This window comes from Amblyomma maculatum, chromosome 6 (genome assembly GCF_055883805.1).
Source record: "Amblyomma maculatum isolate TAMU_Amacu chromosome 6, ASM5588380v1, whole genome shotgun sequence".
Lineage (NCBI taxonomy): Eukaryota > Metazoa > Arthropoda > Arachnida > Ixodida > Ixodidae > Amblyomma > Amblyomma maculatum.
Genome location: NC_139349.1, coordinates 34,011,081 through 34,030,830, shown reverse-complemented (window position 1 = coordinate 34,030,830; position 19,750 = coordinate 34,011,081). Strand labels below are relative to the sequence as shown.

Here is a 19,750-nt window from a genome sequence, read left to right as displayed (position 1 = left end):
TCTTCATGCCAGAAAAGAAACCGACAAGGTTTGTTGTGCAAATAAATACCATGTAAATTTTTCTATTTCACAATTAGCTGACCTTTCTGCGTTAAATTACTCCGGGTCTCCTAAGCATCAATTCGAAGGCTGGCTCTAGCTCTACGTTTCATTATGTTTTGCGTCCATGTTTTGCGCACACAAATCGTGCAAAGGTGGTGAGCAGAGGTGCGGACACAAGTAAACGGAACACGCTACTTCGTATTAATTACAGGCACTCATTCCCTTTCGCACAGTCGCACATAAGCACTTAAACTCTGCCTTTAAGAGTATGACGCGATAGCATAGGCTACCAGACCACATATAAAGCCACGCTTTAACCAAGCCGCATCCTGTCTGCCATATGGTAACGAGAATGCCAGTGTCCTGGACAGCCGATTCTGATATCAGCCTCCCATGGGAAAGGAGAGACCTGAGTTGGCAGCTCCTGCCAAATGTTAATTATCAGGCAAATCTACGCCTAGTTAGTGCTCGGCCATGCCAGCTCCAAGGTACCGCCTGCCAGCGCCATGCTCGTGATTTTTCGCTCACAATGTAAACGCCAGCCGCTGGCGTTAGATTTTAGGTGAACGGGGCATCTAACACTATTACATTAAAAATTCCCGGGCGATCGATATGGTTCATGCCGCTTAGTTTGCAATGGCATTAGGGTTCCCTCAGGGCGGAGCTTGCGCTACAGCTTATGGTTCAGGCCTTGCAAGCAGATGTGATCCGGTCCTTCAATGTACACGTGTCATGTGGTCATTCCGCTCTCCTAGAGTATTACAGATATAACTGACACACCGTACTTAGGTATCCATTCTTCCCACCTCTCCACTCCGAATGGCGACTCTAGCTAGGTCACCTGTCGGATTGGAGTGGTCACCTATCCGGTCACTCTCGTCACCTGTTACTGACCCACTTTTAACGCGATAGCATTAAAGGTCCCGTTCACTGAAAATCCGGTGTCGGCGGCCGTCCGCCGGCGTTGGCTTTGTGAGCGAAAAATTCCGAGCATGACGCTGGCAGGCGGTAGATTGGAGCTGAAATGGCCGAGCACTACCTAGGCATGTAGAGTTGCATGAAATTGTTTGACAGGAGCTGCCAACTCGGGCATCTCCTTTCACATGGGAGAGTTATATCAGAATCAGGCTTCCAGGGCCGTTGCATTCATGTTACACCTAGGCCAAGCAAGCCGGTCATACGGCTTGGTCAAAGCAGGACTTTATCTGCGGCCTGGTAGCGTACGCAATCGCGTCATAGCCTTAAAAGCGGAGTTCAAATGTCAACCGTTTTTTTTTTTTTCATCTTTCCCAATTCTCTCCTGAAAATTTCTTCTCCCTACTTTACTGCCTCTTCACAAAGGCTTAGCACGCCAACACCAACGCAGAACATTTTTTCCCGATAAGGCTAGTCCTACCTCTAGCGCATTAAAAACACATAAAAAAAGGAAAGATAACTTTAGGCTTCGATACAGGTGCGCACTGTATGCCAGGCTGTTATGATCCTGTTATAGGAAAAACACAACAGCAGCAGCTAAGTGCGACTGTAAAGTGCGATTATGGACCAGCAGAATTATTCCTTGCTATCTGCTCTGAATGAATTTACGTGTTTCCGCAGTACACTAGAATCCCAGCCGGTATTTCTGCCTTTTTACGCGTGTCTCCTTATTCTTGCGGTTTCCTGGACCACAATTATGAAGCTGAAACAGGTGCCAATGCTATTGAGTATGCCCTCAATTACGACCCAGAGAGGTTGCGTTTGAGTGCAACTTTTCGCACAAAACAATTTATAAACGATACCTTGCCAGCACAATACACACACCGAAATCAAAATCAATTTTATTTTTGTGTTTCAACATCCTCCCTATGTATGTGTCGTTTTCATAAAATATTTTTTTTTTCTAATGTTCTGGTCAAGTGCCGAGGACCAACAAGCCTGACAGGCCTTGCGGAATATCATCGGAGGTGTTGAAAGCGCTGAGTACGAAGGGCTGAACTGCAACCATTTTCACTGCAAACAACCCGCCATGTAGCACACATTTATCATTTTTAACCGTTCTGTCTACATCGGTAGTTCCGAAATCGCATTATACAGTAATACCGTAAGCACGTCCCGAAAGCTTTCCTTGCTTGGTAATCTCGTGCAGCGTGCTGTTAAAGACGCAAGGACGATGACGCAGTCTACTGATATGAAACACGAAAGCAAGAACGCGTGCCTGGTCTGTCCTGCCTTGCAGAATCCTACTTGCATCAGTCTGACTCGCTGTTCTCAGGCCACTTGATAAACTTTAGGAAGGTAACAATATATTGCTTGCAATTACTGGCAGTTAAATCATCAGTTCTTAGGAAGCGCCTCAACCTGTCTGTTGGGCACCAGTTCAAGCGCAGTTTTCACCAAGGGGAAATAGGTTTTAGCCGCGCGCGCTGAAAGCGCATACACAGGAGGAGGAGCAACGCATGACTAGCAGCCTCCACAACACTAGCGGCATCTCATGTCGCATGCGGAAACCGCCTCCACGGAGTTGTTTTCCGGCGTTGGTCGAAGCTTGCAGAAGGTCAGCACTCATCGGGGCGCTATCGAGGAACCCTAGTTCACCGCAAGCACCGGCAAAGTGCTTGCTAGCCGCCACTTGCGCCAAAATCAGTACGCCTTCGAAGCAAGCAGACTCGCTAGAATGGCAACAAATGGGGTTGCACGCAGACGTCAGCTGTTGTTCGACCCTTAGGCACCTGAGAATTAACGTTAGCATCGCAGGTTGCACGCGTCCCAATAAAATGCACAATTTGGATTATTCCGCCTAACCACTTTCCTTTTTTATTTTCTCTATTGGGGAAAGCACACATTGTTAAGAATAAATGCCCTTTAAAAACTTTCACCAAACAGTCCATGCGGCATAAAATTACGCAGGAGCGGTTGAATATGTTGCAACATTGTACACCACAGGGGACAAGTGGTATAACTGCATTAATAGAGCTGTAAATTAAGTATAGCAAGCCTCTATTGCTATTTCTAGCTCTTATGGAGAGTCCAGCAAGTATCAAGGCCATTTAGGCTCTGGTTCGTTTTGCTTGACGAAAATATGCAAACCGTGCTGATTTAACGGCTACAAACTGACAACACACTTTCAATAGCCTGAAAAATGGTCATACTATTGTATTGCACAAATATCACACAGGCTGCGAAAAAAAAGAATAGCTGACATTTCACACGACCAGTCTGATGAGTTCGTCCTCTGGGCTAGTTCACCGTATGGAGGTCCCTATACATACTAGAAGGTATTTCATTCACAGTGCGATATTACTTTTACTTCAATGCTGATTACAACGCGGCACATTGAAAGTCGACAAGGAACGCGAAACAGGTACTCTGGTCTTTTTTTTTTTCTGCATAGCTGTAATGAGTATGAAAGTTTACCAGCTAGCCCAGCTCTCTATCTGAGTCAAAAAGATTCACTGCCCCCAACAACCGCGGTACGCAATGGCTAAGCGGAAACGACGGTCTCAAAGCCCGTTTAACGCACCATAGACATGCACAACGGGCACCTGGTGACAACTCACTGCAGCGTATAATATGTATCCGAAGCACCAGATTATTAACCTAGCCTCTATCGCCAGATGTGCGTCAGGGCTATCGCGTATATCGGTTTGCGATGCTACTACGTTCGCTTTCGTCGCGTTCTGCACGCTGCTTCTCGCCACGAAACGGGATGATCCACTCCGTGAATGTGCTAACCAAATAGCGGCGACTTACCGATTCAACCTGCAAATTTGAAGGTCCCAGAGAAGAAAGAACCGAGGTTGTTTTCTGAATCGTCTAATGGCACGCACTCGCACAGGGGAAGACGAGCGGTTGAACAGGAAGCTTCACGAGCAACTTCATCTTCGCCGATGCTCAGCAGCAAGCACGAGAGCGGAGGCATGAACACGTGCGGCAAGGACCGGAACAAACGCAGCATATGTCCACTTTGCTGATGTGTATTCATGGCTAAATGTACGTAGAGTTTCTTACTACAGCATTTAGAAACTCTATGTAGATGCAGAACGGCTTAATTTGACGCTTCGACACTGCTCGAGCGCATTCATTCATTTATTCTTTCATTCATTCATTCATTCAGTCAGTCAGTCAGTCAGTCATTCATTCATTCATAAATCTTTATTCATAAGGATGACCTGAGACCTAGAGGGGAAGTGGGCGGTGGCTCCGTTGACCTGCGGCACTTGATCTGGACCTGTCCTGGCATGGCGAGCCTCCGCGCCCGCTACACATCTGCTCACCACATCCAGACATACGAAACCTGCAGACTGGACAGCCCCCAGTACCGCTTCCAAGCGCAAGCTTAGTGCTGTGCTAGACTTCGCGACGGAGTTTGGTGCCATCAACCTCATCTAGCCCTCCCAGGTACCCTCAACTATGCGCGTAGTTGCGATTCGCTCTCTGCGCCTATAACCACGAGATGTCGTAGAACGCATGGAATGCTGAAGGCGACATTTTGAGCTGACTCGGAGAACACAGCACTACCAGTGGAAACCTCCGCTGAAAGGTAATTTTATTTTTCATTTCATATCGTTTTTCTGCGCCTATTTAGAAGTAAATGTATGGGCTAAGGCAAAAGCTGCTAATTCACAACTTGATGGGTCCTTGGCCTCCTTTACAAATTAGCGGACAGCTAGATTGCAGAGAAACACATTATTGAAAAAAAAAAGACAAATATTTAAAATGTAAAAGTATATTTTAAGGGATAATGTATTCAGTTCCTACGCACGCACCAAACTCTCACCAATCCATGTGAATATGTGCCATGGGCACAGAGGCGAGAGAAGAAGAATTTAAGCAATAAATTTCACAAGGCAGATGAGCTTCGAGGGTTTTAAGTATGAACGTCTATGCGGCCGCTAAGTAGGAATTAAGTAATAGCGACAAGTGTTAGCAATGATTTGATGGCAGTAATTGGTCCTCGAAACAGGGACGAACCATTTTTCGCGGCTCCGCGTCTTATATTTTTGGGTATTCTGGCATAAGCTTCCTATATTTCTTAATATTTCTGTGTGCAGTTTTGGAGAAAAATAGTAGGTGCATAAGAGATCTTGATTGTGCAGATGGTGGCTTTTCAAAACGTTGTATTTGGTGAAAATACCTTCGGTGCGTGAATTGTAGGGCACGTTTCAAATAGTACGTATTATTTTCGTTTGCATCAATAGTATTTTGGACAGATAGAAGGCTACTGTTTTACCCTCAACAAGGTAGCAGCAGTTTACCAGTGAGGTAGATAGTATAGTGGGTGGAACAGCGCGAAAAGACGAAACACGCAAGAAGAGACCCACTACAGACGAGTGCTGTTTCTTCTTGTGTGTTTGGTCTTTTCGCGCTGTTCCACCCACTATGCAATTTTACCAACTCGCCCAACTGTCTATCCTACTTCGAGGTAAATAGTGAATAGTGAATTATAAGTTTAGCTTACGTTGGTACGATGTAGCGGTTTTAATTTATTATACCTGTTTTCCGGCTTAGTTTCTGAAGTATAAACTCCGCGTGAGCGTCCCTTTTCAATGTGTTTGTGAAGTATACGCCAAGCACTTTTACTATGTTGACAACTTCTAATTACCTGACATATAGAATATATAAAGTGTCACTGTGATACACGTAACTTTTATTTTGACGATGGCTTCTTGTTTTATTTATTTTTAGTCCACCTTTATTCCTAGCTCATCCTAGCTTATCCTAGCTCAATATTGAGAGATGGGTTAGGAAATTATCTGCTGTGTTAAAAAGGCCTGTATATAAAAATCTGACGATAAAAAAAGCACTAGTATCGTTGGCGTAGTTTATAAATTTTTCGTCTTGCTGAATAACAACAATGTCGTTAATGTAGAAGTTAAAGCGAAAATGACTAATGATACCTCCCTGAGGGACTCCTGCTTTTACTGTCCTGTGAATCATATACATGAGTTTGCGGACACGCACTGTTGTCGATTTTTAAAGTAGAATATTAATGACATATAAGAGTAATATTTTTTTACATTTTAATTACTGCAGTTGAACCACCAGCTTCGGAAAGAAGCATAACTAAATTAAATTAGGAAACTCATAGCATCACCTCGAGAGCCCCTTTGGTCGCTGGGAAGACGTAGTCTATACATGTTCCAGATCCCGTAGACGTCGCCTGAATGTCCTGATGCATATTCTTATTCTTATTATTGTTTACACTTTTGTGGTTCAATTTCTTTAGTCAACTCTCCTGTTTTGTTTATACGCTGCTACAAAACATGTTTATTTTCTGCTGTATAAACGATCATCTTCGCAAATGTACAAGTCGTTTTGTCGTATAGATGAAAAGTCATAAATGTAATTGTGCAGCGGTTGATAAACAGTCTTTATCCAAATCATCTGAGCCGTTCATGACAAAAAAGTGACGTTATGGCGCAGATTGCAAGCACACATGCGAAAATTTCCAAACGTCCCGTGATATAGCGCAAGACATCCTAGAAATTTTGAACTAGTCGTCAGCTGATACCTATTACACTCGGGAACCCTAAGGGTAGCGTTTTCCGCGTGGTCCAGTCGAGGCCAGCCGAAGGCATCAGAAGGTCCTGGCAAAAGACGAGGTGTCGCCCAAGAGCCGCCATTAGAAACTGACCCTGGCAACGCTTAACGCTGAAACTCTAGCTAGGAAAGCTAGTTTAGCAGTGCTGTTAGAAGAACTAGAGGGTGTGAAATGGGATGTCATAAGGCTTAGTGAGGTTAGGAGGCTGAATGCGACATATACAGGACGGGCATATATTGTATTATCGAGGTTTACCGGAAAGGCGAGAGCTATGAGTACGTTTCCTTGTCAATAAGTATATATCTGGCAATATAGATGAATTCTAATGCATTAAGGAGAGGGTGGCATGCAGGCATCGCAATTAAGCTTAATAAGCGGTATAAACTGAAGGTTGTACAGGCCTACGCACCTACATGTAATCATAATGACCAGGCAGTTGGAAGCTTCTACGAAGATATAGAATAGCCAATGTGAAAAGTAAAGACGCTGTATACTGTACTAATGGACGACTTAAATGCCAGGTAGGGAAAAAGCAGGCAAGAGACCAGGCAGTAGGTGACTATGGCATTGGTTCTAAGAATAGCAGGGGGGAGTTGCTAGTTGAGTTTGCAGAGCGTAATAAGTTAAGAATCATGAATATCTTCTTCAGCAAACGGAAGAACCGGAAATGGACATGGAAAAGTCCTAACAGGGAGACTAAAAATACCCCGCTATAATGCAGAATGTAGAGGTAATCAGGAAAGTGCGATGCAGGGACCACAGGATGGTAAAGTCTCACATAAGTCTAAACCTGAAGAGGGAACGAAACAGATTAGTAAGAAAGAAGTCCATCAACGAATTAGCGGTGAGGGGGAAGGCAGACGAGTTCAGGATCTTGCTACAGAATAGATATTCAGCTCTAACCGAGGACGACGACATTAGCCTAGAAGCAATTAACAAAATTTCAGAGGTATCATTACTGAGTGCTCTATAGAGGTAGGCGGTAGGATAGTTAGAAAGGATACCGGTAAGCTGTATAAAGAGACGAAATATTTGATTAAGAAATGGCAAGATATGAAAGCTTCCAATGCAACAGACGAAATATAATTGGCAGATATATCAAAGCTAATCAACAAGTGCAAAACTGCCGATATAAGGAGAAAATTTAGCATGCTGTAAAGAACGAGGGAAGCCTTAAAGCGGTGCAGACATTGGGCATAGGCAAAAATCAGATGTATGCGCTAAAGGACAAGGCGGGCAACGTCATCAGGAATATGGACAAGCTAGTCAAAGCCGAGGAGTTCTATGCTGACCTCTACAGTAGCCGAAGTAGTCAGGACAAGAATGAGATTGGCAGTAGGGAAAAGCAGTCAGACGTTCTGCCAGTGACGAAGGACGAGATTAAGAGCATTAGAAACTATGAAAAGGCAGTAAGCAGCTGGAGAAGATCAGGTATCTGTAGATTTATTGAAAGATGGGCAAGGATATCTAGAAAAACTGGCCGCCCTGTATACGCAGTGCCTAATGTCATCGACGGTACCGGAACCATGAAAGAACGCAAAATTCATAAGAAAGGGGACACTAAGTACCTGAAAAATTAGACCAATCAGCTTACTGTCTGTTACGTATAAAGTATTTACTAAGGTAATCGCTAATGGAATCGAGGAAACTTTAGACTGCAATCAAGCAAAAGAGCAAGCAAGTGTTCGAAAAGGATACTATACTATCGATCATATCCATACCATCCATACCATCAAGGCATCATGCAGAGTTACCGTGAGTTATGGTTTGGTAAGGGACGCCTACACATTCCTGGCGTTGAGAACACTCCAACCCAGCACATCTCAGGAACGAGGCGACAACTTTGGCTTTATGCTGCGATTGTCCCTTTGAGGGCAGAACATAGCCATGGAAATATTGAGCTTCCACTGTCCTCAAAATGGAATGATTTTATTACAGAGGGTGTTAAAGGCACGCTTCAGTTTCTGCGACGTCACCGTTGGCATAACACTCTACGCTCACTGGTCACCATGCAATGGCGTCACGCAAAGGGCTCTATATCGTGCCATAACAAAGCGCCACTCTGAGTGGTTCGAATTCAGCATTGTCATAAATAACAGCACATAAACTTCACGTGCGCTCACGGTACAATATAGATAATACTAAACAAGCAGTACAATATTGTTCACTGTAAACTGCTGTGGCTGGTTGGAACGTTACACATTGGTGACGGTCCTTTGAGTTTTCCTCGTTCCTCACTTTAAGCGCAGCCTGAAAGACGCAAAGTTTGCAATAACAGGCAAACAAGGTGTGCGTTTGTTGTAGAGTGTAACGCCTCTAAAGCAACTCAGGCTATGAAGAACACAGTTGAGGGACTCCGAAATTTCTGCCACCTAGTTTTCTTTAATACGCACTGACAACACTCAGTACATAAGTGCCTTGTTTTTCGCCTCCAGCGAAAAGCGGCCACGGTGGACAGAATCGAGCCCGTGTCCATGGGATCAGCAATCAAACGCCATAACCACTGAGCCATCGTGGCGGGGCGTTGTCAAACAAAATGTCCTTACAATTCAGATCTGCTATGGAAGAAGCTACATCATCTGCATAAGTAATTTGCACAGAAAAACCAAAATAATGTAAATGATAACTGGTCACCAGATTTTTTTTTCTTTCTTTACTTCGATAAATATACAATACACAGTTAACAGAACAAGGACTTAAACAGGCCGACTACTCACGCTGAAATTCCGACGATAGCTGAAAGAATGAGCAGTAGAGGAAGGAGTAACACAGCAGTATTGCTCGTGTCACACTCTTGTCTGGCGGCCACGTTTCTTCAGCTGTATTTAAAATTTCAAATAATTGTGCTCGCTGTCGACATACATCCTATATTTTTATGTACCTAACGAAAAACATAAACGCTTGGTGTAAAACGAGATACACAAAAGTGTAATCAGTCAGCACATATTATCACAAGTAGAATACGAAAAAAGATGTTTTGTCCTCGTCGAGTTCGCAATATCAGCAAAGTGCAGCACATATCCTAAGCGAACGCGCAGGCGGGCCCGAAGTCAACCAAGCAATCTTCAGACTAGGCACTGCTGAATGTGCCGCCACGACCACGGAACTGTCTTTGGAGCCATTCGGTGCTATCACCTGGATGCGGGGCGGAAACAGGAATTCCAGCGTAGTTCACTTTGAGAACCCGAAATGCATCACTTTTCTAAATATGCTGGGCCCTTCCCAGTATCCTCTGAAAGAGAAAAAAAAGACGATGAGGAAAGTATTAGAAACATAATTTCATTCACTTTTAGTCGCAAGCCGAAACTCTAAATTTACGTGCACCGTCTAAATCACTCTCTTTCTTTTCTGTAGAAGGCGCAGATGTGTGCACCGAGTGTGTTTAGCATCCGTGCCTTGAGTGTGGTGGACATCTCTCTGTGAAGGTGCATGAAATTTTCTGCAGGCATTCAAAGTTCATGCGTGCGTGCATGTAAGTTGTGTACTAACATACCGGTGAGCACAAAAATTTTACTTCCAGTACAAATACAGAACTGAAGATACGGTGGCGGGCTGGTTGGTGCAGTTCTTCAGACAGTGTGAAGTTGCGCGCAAAGAACACACACACATAACAGGAAATGAGACAGACGCAACGTTTTTACAAATAAAAATACAACTCAAGGATGAGCCAAAAGAAATAGTATAACACTCTGCAGACAATAAGGCAGTATCTTACAGCATGCCTTATCAAGAAATGCTTCGTCTCGCTTCGAATGTCGCTGTTGCAGTAGAAGCCTTTCTTTCCATCACTTTCTACTTACGTCAGTATATTACCTCTCTTCCCTAGAATTCTAACGTTGTTCAGGTGTGACCAACACGTTGAACACAAGCTCAGCAATGCTTAGGCAAAGTATGGCCCTGTCCCGTCATAAGGATAGCTCACGCTCTCATTCACAGTAATTCATACGGCGTCTAGTCGGGCTTCCTTACACTTTCGATCAAGTTAGTAGTATCTCGTAGACGACTCCTGGTCAAACAAAATTGTTGGTGTGCTTTTCGTCAAAAGCACTTTTTCCGTCACATTAAATCATGTTGTGCGTACCATAGGCATCTTGCACTTTCCCTACATCCTATTCGGATTGCGTGACTTTTACCTTATCTACATACGTCATCACTGCCAGTTGTACTTTGCTTACAGCACTTTGTCGCACTCTGCCTTTCATCTTTTGCAGCAGCGTTTCAGCCATCGCCGCATGTCCCGTATCCTGTCTTCTCAGTGTCCTTTACACGCAGGTGTGTCATGTCTTCTGAAGACATGGCGGAGCATTACTCCACTGAATGACATGCAATGCCACACAGCGCAGAAATTGAAGCTGAACTACCGCGAGCAACAAAAAAGCAGGCGCTACTTTTTATATATGTGTCAGAAATGCATGCACGTTACCTGGAAACCTCAACGAGAAAGTAACTAGACTACGCTCTGTTAGCACTGCCATTAACGAATAACGTTTCGAACACGACAGTGTGAAGGAAAAGAAATCCCTGTCTCACAACCTGGGCTATCGCCTGAAACGCCAGCACTACGGTCACAAATGCCGCGCCTTTTTGTTGGCTGGTGAACTGAGCAGGAAACTATAGTTCGCGGGATCCTTTGAGATGCGGGCACATGCTCACCTCAGGAACAGCGTCCAGTATATGAATGGAAGAGCGTCCCTCTTCATGTAGAACATGCTTCTGCGCTCCTTGCCCTGGTTGAAGGGAAATGTCTCCAGTGGTTCACCCTTAGAGTCGAACTCCGCAAGGATACACTTGCTGTAGCTGGTCACCAGAGGGCACGATGTGTAGCCGTTGTACTGCATAGCGAAAAATATGTGTCTGGTTGGTTTGGTTTGTGGGATTTAATGTCCCAAAGCGATTCAGGCTATGAGAGAAGCCTAGTGGAGGACTCCGAAAATTTCGACCCCCTGGGGTTCTTCAATGTGTACTGACCTCGCACAGCACACGGGCGCCTTACTTTTTGCCTCCAGCGAAAAGCGGCCGCAGAGGCCGGGATTCGATCCCGCATCCTTGGGAATAGTAGTCAAGCGCCGTAATCGCTGCGCCACCCCGGCGGGGTAAAAAAAAAATTAAAAATAGCGTGTCTAGAGCGGCAATAGGCTTGACTAGACGTTGGTTGCGATATTAGTGTATCTTAGTCATGCCTAAACTCATTCATCACAAAACCCAGAAACAGGGAATAGATGCACGCAACTGTCAGTCGGTGTACATGATTTAGGATCAAAACCGCTCAATTATTTTCAATGTGCCACCACGTAAACAGAAAAAGTTCAAGGCCAAAGCGCAGTTCCTTATTGAAATCCTGTCTGTAGAAAGAAGAGAAACAAAACATTTTTATATGTAGGTAAATCTGTAACTGCAAGCAACGCTGAAATTTACAAAACTCGTTGAATCCATTTTGTCACCTTGGCATCCTCTAAAAGTAAATAAGTTGAAACAAAAAAGCCAGAAAGGCAAGAAATCGTGATAATGCTTTACGGGAAAAAAATCCTGATGGAAGCCCATTCACTTCTTCAAAGTCATTACTTTGCTGTTTCTGTGCCCATTTCTTTTTCCTTCCATCGTGGACTTCGCAACAGCACGATATCTATCACACCCCACTGTTATATATGCACGCGATTTCATTAATGCATGTGGTTGCTAACTAACTTGCCAACTCGTATTTCGATAATTAACGTTTTGATTGTGCGACACGTTTTTCGCATTTTTGGTTAAAGTGCCTGTCAGTGTAACTATCAACGAAACACGTGTGAGTGATCATCAGGGTTGCCATTCTCCTTCATAGGACTCTTTGCCATGCATCTTGTCTCCGATACTGTCGAAGACCGTCCCTACGTGGCTTCTCTGTGCGAAGGCGTACCTTTTTGCTTGCTTCCTTGCCTTCCATGGCCCTCGTGAGGTTCTTGCGCAGGATTCCGAGTTCTCCGGCTGCGAGTTTTGAGTGACGACAGGATAAAGCATTAAGAGTATGTCAAATGCTTAAGCATTACGCAACAAGATATACCGAAGTAGATAATATAACCATGCAGTGATGACGACAGACAAGAAAGAAAGTACGCACCGAACTGTGCTTCGAATGAAAACTCAGGTTTATGGTTTATAGGGTTTAGCGTTCCAAAGCAACTAAGGCTATGAGGGTGCCGCTGTCGAGGACTCCGAATATTTTGACCCTCTTGGGTTCTTTCTTTAACATACACTAGCATATCACCCAAAGCACAGGTGCTTTGCTTTTTGCCTCCATCGAAAAGCGGCCGCCGTGGCCAAGGTGGAACTCAAGTCCTTGGCATCGGCAGTCGAACACCATAACCACTGAGCTACCATAGTGGCGTGAATGCGAACTCCTGATTGGGAAATATATGCCTGCTTAAGCGAATATTCTAAACCAAAGGTAGCGGTAAGTACACTTCACGGCCTCAACATAATGATGTCTGCCTTTGGCCGCACCACACCTCCGAGTTTCTTGACTTGGGGCTCAGATCACCACGAACGGTCCTGAACACTGTAGACGCTGATTAAGTTCTGGTCAACGCCCATGGTCAGAAAAAAAAAAATGAAGCTGGCCATAGAAGAATGAAAATGATGATAGAGCTGTAGCTCCTGCAGCGCCGTAGCCCCCCCTCCCTGCGTCTTTTTTTTTTTTTCTTATCTCTGTGCTACTTTCTTCTTTCAAACAATAGCAGTAGAGCTCCTTTGTTAATGTGGACTCAACATTTATTGATCAATGAGACCACTCGCTCCTGCTGCAGAGTACCCGAATTTTTTAACATGGGAACCATATCACTCCCGGAACGTGGTGTCCTTATTTCTCAACGAGATTACTTAGCCATCGATTAGACCGTACAGAAGCTGGGTAGCGTGTCTCTTCATCGATAACCTCGTCGCGTCTGGAGAATCATTAGATGGAGTGTGTCACGCTAACTCTTTACACAAACTGCATGAGTATGGTATATCGATGTACAAATATTAGTTGGATTCGAGCTGACCTAATTAACAGAAAGCAGATTGTAGTTATAGACAAAGAAAAATCAACAGTATCATCCAGGTTTTCACAATTGTCCGTTCTGGGCCCTCTATCGTTTCTGCTTTATATCAACGACTTTGTGAAGGACCTACATACACCCTTTCGTCGAAGCTCGAATATACCAGTATGATTTGGAATCCAAGCCAAAAATATCTCATACACAAACTTGAACGTGTTCAGAGATTAGCACTGAGGTTTTTATTTTACCGTTACTGAAGAACACATTCCATATCAGAACTTTTTTTATTTGTTCAACTACCAATATTGTTAACTCGCAGAAAAATTACAAGGCTCTAGTTCCTTCATCAGCGTTGCCATAATAATTTCAACCTGGATTCCAGCGTGTACTTGCGGTCACCCGGAAGACTATCATCCCGTACTAACCACTGCTTTGTAGTTAGGTCTTATGTGCCTAAAGCTGACATTTACAAAATTTCGTTTCTGCCTAAAACAATTGTAGAATACAATAATAGCCTTTACGGCATGTTTCTGATAGAGCTTGCTCTTTAAGAACCTTCCTGTGGAATAAACAAAACCAACCATTTAAGCAGCTTTTTTACTTTACCCAGGAATATTTTCGGAAAGATCGCTTACAAGATTATCAATTCGGAAGAACCAGCATTCTTGATGTGGTTTCCCGCAAAAGTGAGTCCCGCTAGCTCGAAGTGAAACCCCTCTCTTCAAAGTTTTGACTTCGGTTTCAGGGAAAGAACTTGAAGCTACTGAAATGCATCCTAGAAGAAAAGATGCACTACAAGCAGCTGAACTAGCGCTCTTGATAAGGACATGCATGTTGGAAATAAACGGGGTAACCTCGGCGAACTTTGGCAAATTACGACGAATGGCATAAAACACAAAACGATATCAAGTGGCGGAGTATTGGGACTAGTTCCTTGCTGGTTTTGGCTGTTTGGTTTCAGACAGCATATTTTTGGAGCGGGTCAGTGCAATATATGAGTGAGGCGTTCATCTGTCCCAGTGACTAATAATTTGTTTTGCCCGAAAATAAACAACCTATATTTGTACACGTCCTTCTCTCTTCCTGCCCAAAGTGTTTCCCGCTAGAAAATAAACAGCAACAAATGAGTGCTTGTCCATATTCGCAGTTTCTGTTCGTCAAACTGTATCCCCAAAATTTGTCAGTTAGTGCAATCTCATTCTACATGGCAAACTGCTAAGCCTTAATCATCGCTGCTTTATTTTTTTATTTTTTTAGAGGAGTGTCATCTTTGGGGAATTAAATGCAGCCAGAATTCGGATAACTCTATATCTGCCCCCAGCGCATCGCTCTATATGGCGCATTTTCTCACTCTATGCTCTTGCAAAGGTGGCAGACTAACCGACGGCGGCGGCAGTCTTGGCTGTGGGGACGTTTGTACAGTCACCGATGCCGAACACGTTGGGGTAGCGCTTGTGCTGCAGCGTCTCGCCATCCACGTCCAGAAAGCCCCCTGCGTCCACGAACGAGGTGCCCGTCCTGAGCGCCGCCGGCGCCGTCATGGGAGGTGTCACGTGAAGCATGTTGTACTGCGCCATCGCAAAGATGCCACGTGTGCAGAATAAGCGTCGCTTAATTTAAAGGTCAATATACACGTAGGCACTAAAATACGCACGTAGACACAAAGCGCCTAGTGCAGAAAATACGCTGAAATTTGACTTGATTTGACTTGAAATTCAACTTTGACTTGAAGTGGTTTTCGATTGTTATGTCAGCTTCATAAGCCATTTTCACATTCTTCTCATTTGTTTAGTCTTTGCTTAGTCTCGAAACTAATCATGCAGATCGACTATTCGTGTTCACGCAGCGAAGCCTGATGATAGGAGCGTTACTCGTTCGCAGTTCGTCACACCATTTCTGCTAATAATTATTTGATCAGCATAAAATAGCTAAATAAGTGTAAGAAAAATTCATATCACATCTCTTTACTCGCGGTGCGGGGAATTTATTATTCACCTGATGCATCTGGTAAGCACAGTACTGACAGGCATAGCAGCAGTGCTGCCTCCCTGCAGCACCAAGTCTGATTACTTTACTTCCATATTTCACCTCCAGATCACTCAAAACTAATTGTATCAACCATGTATAAGCAGAAGACAGTCCCGCAATTAAGGTGGCGGTTCTACGGTCGCCATCTTGGAAGTAGTTCAGATTCTGCCACCAGGCTACGCCACTAATCCATGACTGAGGAATTGAGTACCCAGCCACTCAGCCCTCTGACTTGAGCTGCCTGAACGCTTTTCTTGTGTTGCTGCGTGGACTTTCAAAGATTTTTGCGGCTCCACAGCAGTGTCCAGGCAGAGAAGGGGAGGATTTTTGTCCCCGTCCTGCGCAGCATGGGCTGCCCCATTGAACTCCCCTCTTCAACCCACCGCACCACTACTTCGAACAATACGCGCCCTGACAATTGGACAAGAGGCTTCCCTCTCTTGCCTATACTTCGTCTCACAAGATGTTTGCAGCACAGCGAAAAGCAGAGGCACCCCAGCCGGTCCAACCAGGATCACGCGTACAATAGGCAATTGTGCTTCTAAGCGTCTCTCGCCCCCCCAAATTGGCGGGGGTGAGAGTAGGAGCACAATTCTCTATTATAGTGCGCACAGGCTAGAGGCACTTAGGAGCACAATTGAAAGGGCTCCTCTGCCTTTCACAGTGCTGCAGATATCTTGTGAGACGAAGTATAGTTTCCGCTGTAGAGCCACGAACATTGCTCCCACCCGCCGAGCGTGAGGAGGGGGTTGGACTGGACTACAGTAGGCTAGCTTGACTGAACACAAATAAAACAGGGTGTCAACATGATTGCACAGTGCAATCTTAGTACGAGTGAAAAGGAAAAGCGAATGGCACTATTTCTGCACACTTCGTCAATGAACCTTAGTTGAAGTCGGCGCCTGTCTTGTGTTCTTTTGATCCTCGTCTTTTGGGCTGTGCAATCGAGTGATCATTAGTGAGCTTTAGAATACGGCGACCCTATCCGTAAGTGGGATAGAGTAATAGCGGAGCATGCGCGCTATAATAGAGAATTGTGCTCCTACTGTCAGCCGCGCTATTGCCCTCTCCCCCTAAGCGGTAGGGGTACCATATTCTAAACCTCCCTATTGTTGATGCCATAGATATAGTAAGGATCGGAACACTCCTTGACTGTAGTGGAAGCTGTCAGCTCTTGCGGTCACCAGAAATTTGCTTTATCAAACGTGATTACAAATATCATAATATAGCTATAATTAGCTGAACTTCAGTCAACAGTCGCCCTTGTTTATTTTTTGTTCGTGCTTGTCCAATCTTGGGAACTAGAGCTGGTAAGTTACAATGTGCAAATAAGTGAATGATTACCATTTTTTTCCTTTTGAGATGAATCGATATTCCGAAATAGATGTGAAATCCACCAAGAGGCTATGTATCGCGCAGGAGGCCGGCATGTATTCATGCTCTCTTCGGCACTGAGGAGGCGCATTCACACTAAACTATGTGGGAAATGGGGGAAGGGGAGAATGGGTTGTAAAGGAAGGTTGTCAGAAGAAAGGGCCTAACGGGGACAGTTTTTTAGGCGCTTATGGCGGCCACTTCCCCACTCCCAGTTGGATGCTCTACAGTCTTCATTTTATTTATTCGCTCGCGCGTGCGTGCGTGCGTGCGCGCGCGTGTGTGTGTGTGTGTGTGTGTGTGTGTGTGTGTGTGTGTGTGTGTGTGTGTGTGTGTGTGTGTGTGTGTGTGTGTGTGTGTGTGTGTGTGTGTGTGTGTGTGTGTGTGTGTGTGTGTGTGTGTGTGTGTGTGTGTGTGTGTGTGTGTGTGTGTGTGTGTGTGTGTGTGTGTGTGTGTGTGTGTGTGTGTGTGTGTGTGTGTGTGTGTGTGTGTGTGTGTGTGTGTGTGTGTGTGTGTGTGTGTGTGTGTGTGTGTGTGTGTGTGTGTGTGTGTGTGTGTGTGTGTGTGTGTGTGTGTGTGTGTGTGTGTGTGTGTGTGTGTGTGTGTGTGTGTGTGTGTGTGTGTGTGTGTGTGTGTGTGTGTGTGTGTGTGTGTGTGTGTGTGTGTGTGTGTGTGTGTGTGTGTGTGTGTGTGTGTGTGTGTGTGTGTGTGTGTGTGTGCAATTAAAGGAACACAGTATTTTCAGGCAATTAGAATAAAATTTTAACAATCAATCCCCTAGAAACATTTTTCTCCTGCAGAATTTCACTCGACACTGAAATCTGATGTGAAAAGTAGCATGCTATGGAAGACGCTGACCTGTCCTGCTGCAGCTTCCCGTGATGATGTATGCGCTTTCTGAAACAATATATTGGGTGGACTACTGTAGCTTGTAGCCTACTTTATTGTACTCATTTTACAGGGCGCACACACGTATGCAACAAGTATACTTTAGTGTTGAGCCCGCCTTTTGGCTTCATGTGTTGGTAGTAAATAATTTCGTGATGTGGCACTTGTACATTCACACATTTGCAACATAATAATCAGAGCCCAATTTTTACTCCATGCAAGAGCGCCCATGCTTACCAAATGTTTTCCTGCAAATGCCAAACGATTAGGCGCATCGATCAGATCGCGTTCGGTCAGATTTGGCATGTGCTATAATTTGTGAATTTGTCCATACCAATGCAGTACAGCGGTTTTGCTTCATGTGGTCAAACGGAAGCACGTTCTTTGTATGCTTCGAAATTCTCACACGCTTCTATGTCACTTTTGCTAACATGATCGGATACCTTTCAGAGCACAGGAAGTCGAGTTGCTTCAAACAAGGTTCAAATATAAAGTCAACAAATTGGGCGTTGAGACGGCGGGTGAGTGGACGCCTGGCTGACACGGTATCTACCTTACTCGAGATAAGGGCCCCATTCTTTTGGAAACGCTCTGCTTGCCGACGGGCTTTTAGAGCGTTAGCTCTGTTGCTCACTTGCGCGAGTGGCGCGTTTTTCTAAGAATCGTAAACAGAGCCATCACCATAGCAACATTGCCGTCTTCACTGTGCCCAAGCAAACTAGACCGAACTCTCCAAGCTCCCGGCCACAGCGGTAAAGCGCGGTAGCAGGCGATGCTAGGCAAGTACGGCATTATAGCAAAATGAACGCCAAACCAGCTTCCCTGTCGAATGCATCAACGGTTTACCCTAGACGCCGTAATGCTTCGGACAATCCGCGGTATATCCCCCTCCAAGAAGCGGAATTACCTGGGAAGAGGACGGGACATCATGCACGTATAAAATAAATAAAGTAAGCGCAAATAAAAACATCAAACGGGAAACCAATTCAGTGTTTTCACTCATATATATATATATATATATATATATATATATATATATATATATATATATATATATATATATATATATATATATATATATATATATATATATATAGGGCCATTGATCAAGTCAAAGTATTTGAAGAAGATATAAACGAATGCTTTTTGTCTGGTTTCTCGAACAAGGAAGCTGTAGGGCTGCCGAAACGATAGTACGTTTTCATGAAACTTTGACTTGGTCAGTGAGCCTGTATATTTTTTATGCCACCACCTGATCAGACTGCATTTCGTCGAACTCTTGATTACAGTGGTTTCTCTCATTTGAGCTAAGCTCGACATTCGGTTCAGCAGCGTTGAGCCTCATCATTTTTTTTTTTTATTTTTAGTCAGGGGAATGACGGAAATGCAGTGGCAAAACCCGATTCAACATCACATTTTTGCATTGGAGAAGCTTCACATGGCTGTTTCCTACTTGCCCATTCACCGAAAACATCCCCGGCAGCTACTGCGGCACCTTTACTATCATCACCAGAACGCAACATTCGGAAAAAAAAAAAAAGGAAAGAAAAAAAAAACATGACTGAAACGCTGATGATTATCTTCGGCTGCCCACTATATCATTTTTTCTCCTTTTCTTTGGAGCCTGCACTGCTTGCGCTATATAGGAACTTCAGTGGGAAGGTTGAAGAGGCATGCTTGTGCATGTTCAGGTTTTCAAGTTGCACTTGGCAGACTGTCGAAACATTTTATCTGTACCAGTAAAGTGGCAGAGGGTACAAGTATTCGTGCAATTTCTCCTAGGGAGACGCTCTTTGAAATTATATTATATTAATTTATGCAGTGTTATAGTTCCGTGCCCTACTATTCATTTTATCGTAGAAAGGGGAAGATATTTTTCCTT

At 44.4% G+C, this 19,750-nt stretch overlaps 1 protein-coding gene across 2 annotated transcripts in view; it reads right to left on the bottom strand.

Moving 5' to 3' along the window:
• Positions 1–8,467: 8,467 nt before the first annotated feature.
• LOC146185463 (sulfide:quinone oxidoreductase, mitochondrial-like) overlaps positions 8,468–19,750 on the bottom strand; it is a 40,010-nt gene continuing 28,727 nt past the window's right edge. Inside the window, exons 8-11 of one of the 2 annotated variants that reach the window (XM_084606429.1) lie at positions 14,960–15,146; positions 12,459–12,526; positions 11,216–11,394; positions 8,468–9,794 (exon numbers count right to left, since the gene is read on the bottom strand). In XM_084606429.1, coding sequence (XP_084462555.1) covers positions 9,734–9,794; positions 11,216–11,394; positions 12,459–12,526; positions 14,960–15,146 — 495 coding nt within the window. In that variant the 3' untranslated portion in view covers positions 8,468–9,733. The remainder of the gene's footprint in view (positions 9,795–11,215; positions 11,395–12,458; positions 12,527–14,959; positions 15,147–19,750) is intronic. The other variant, XM_084606428.1, reaches the window with a different exon arrangement.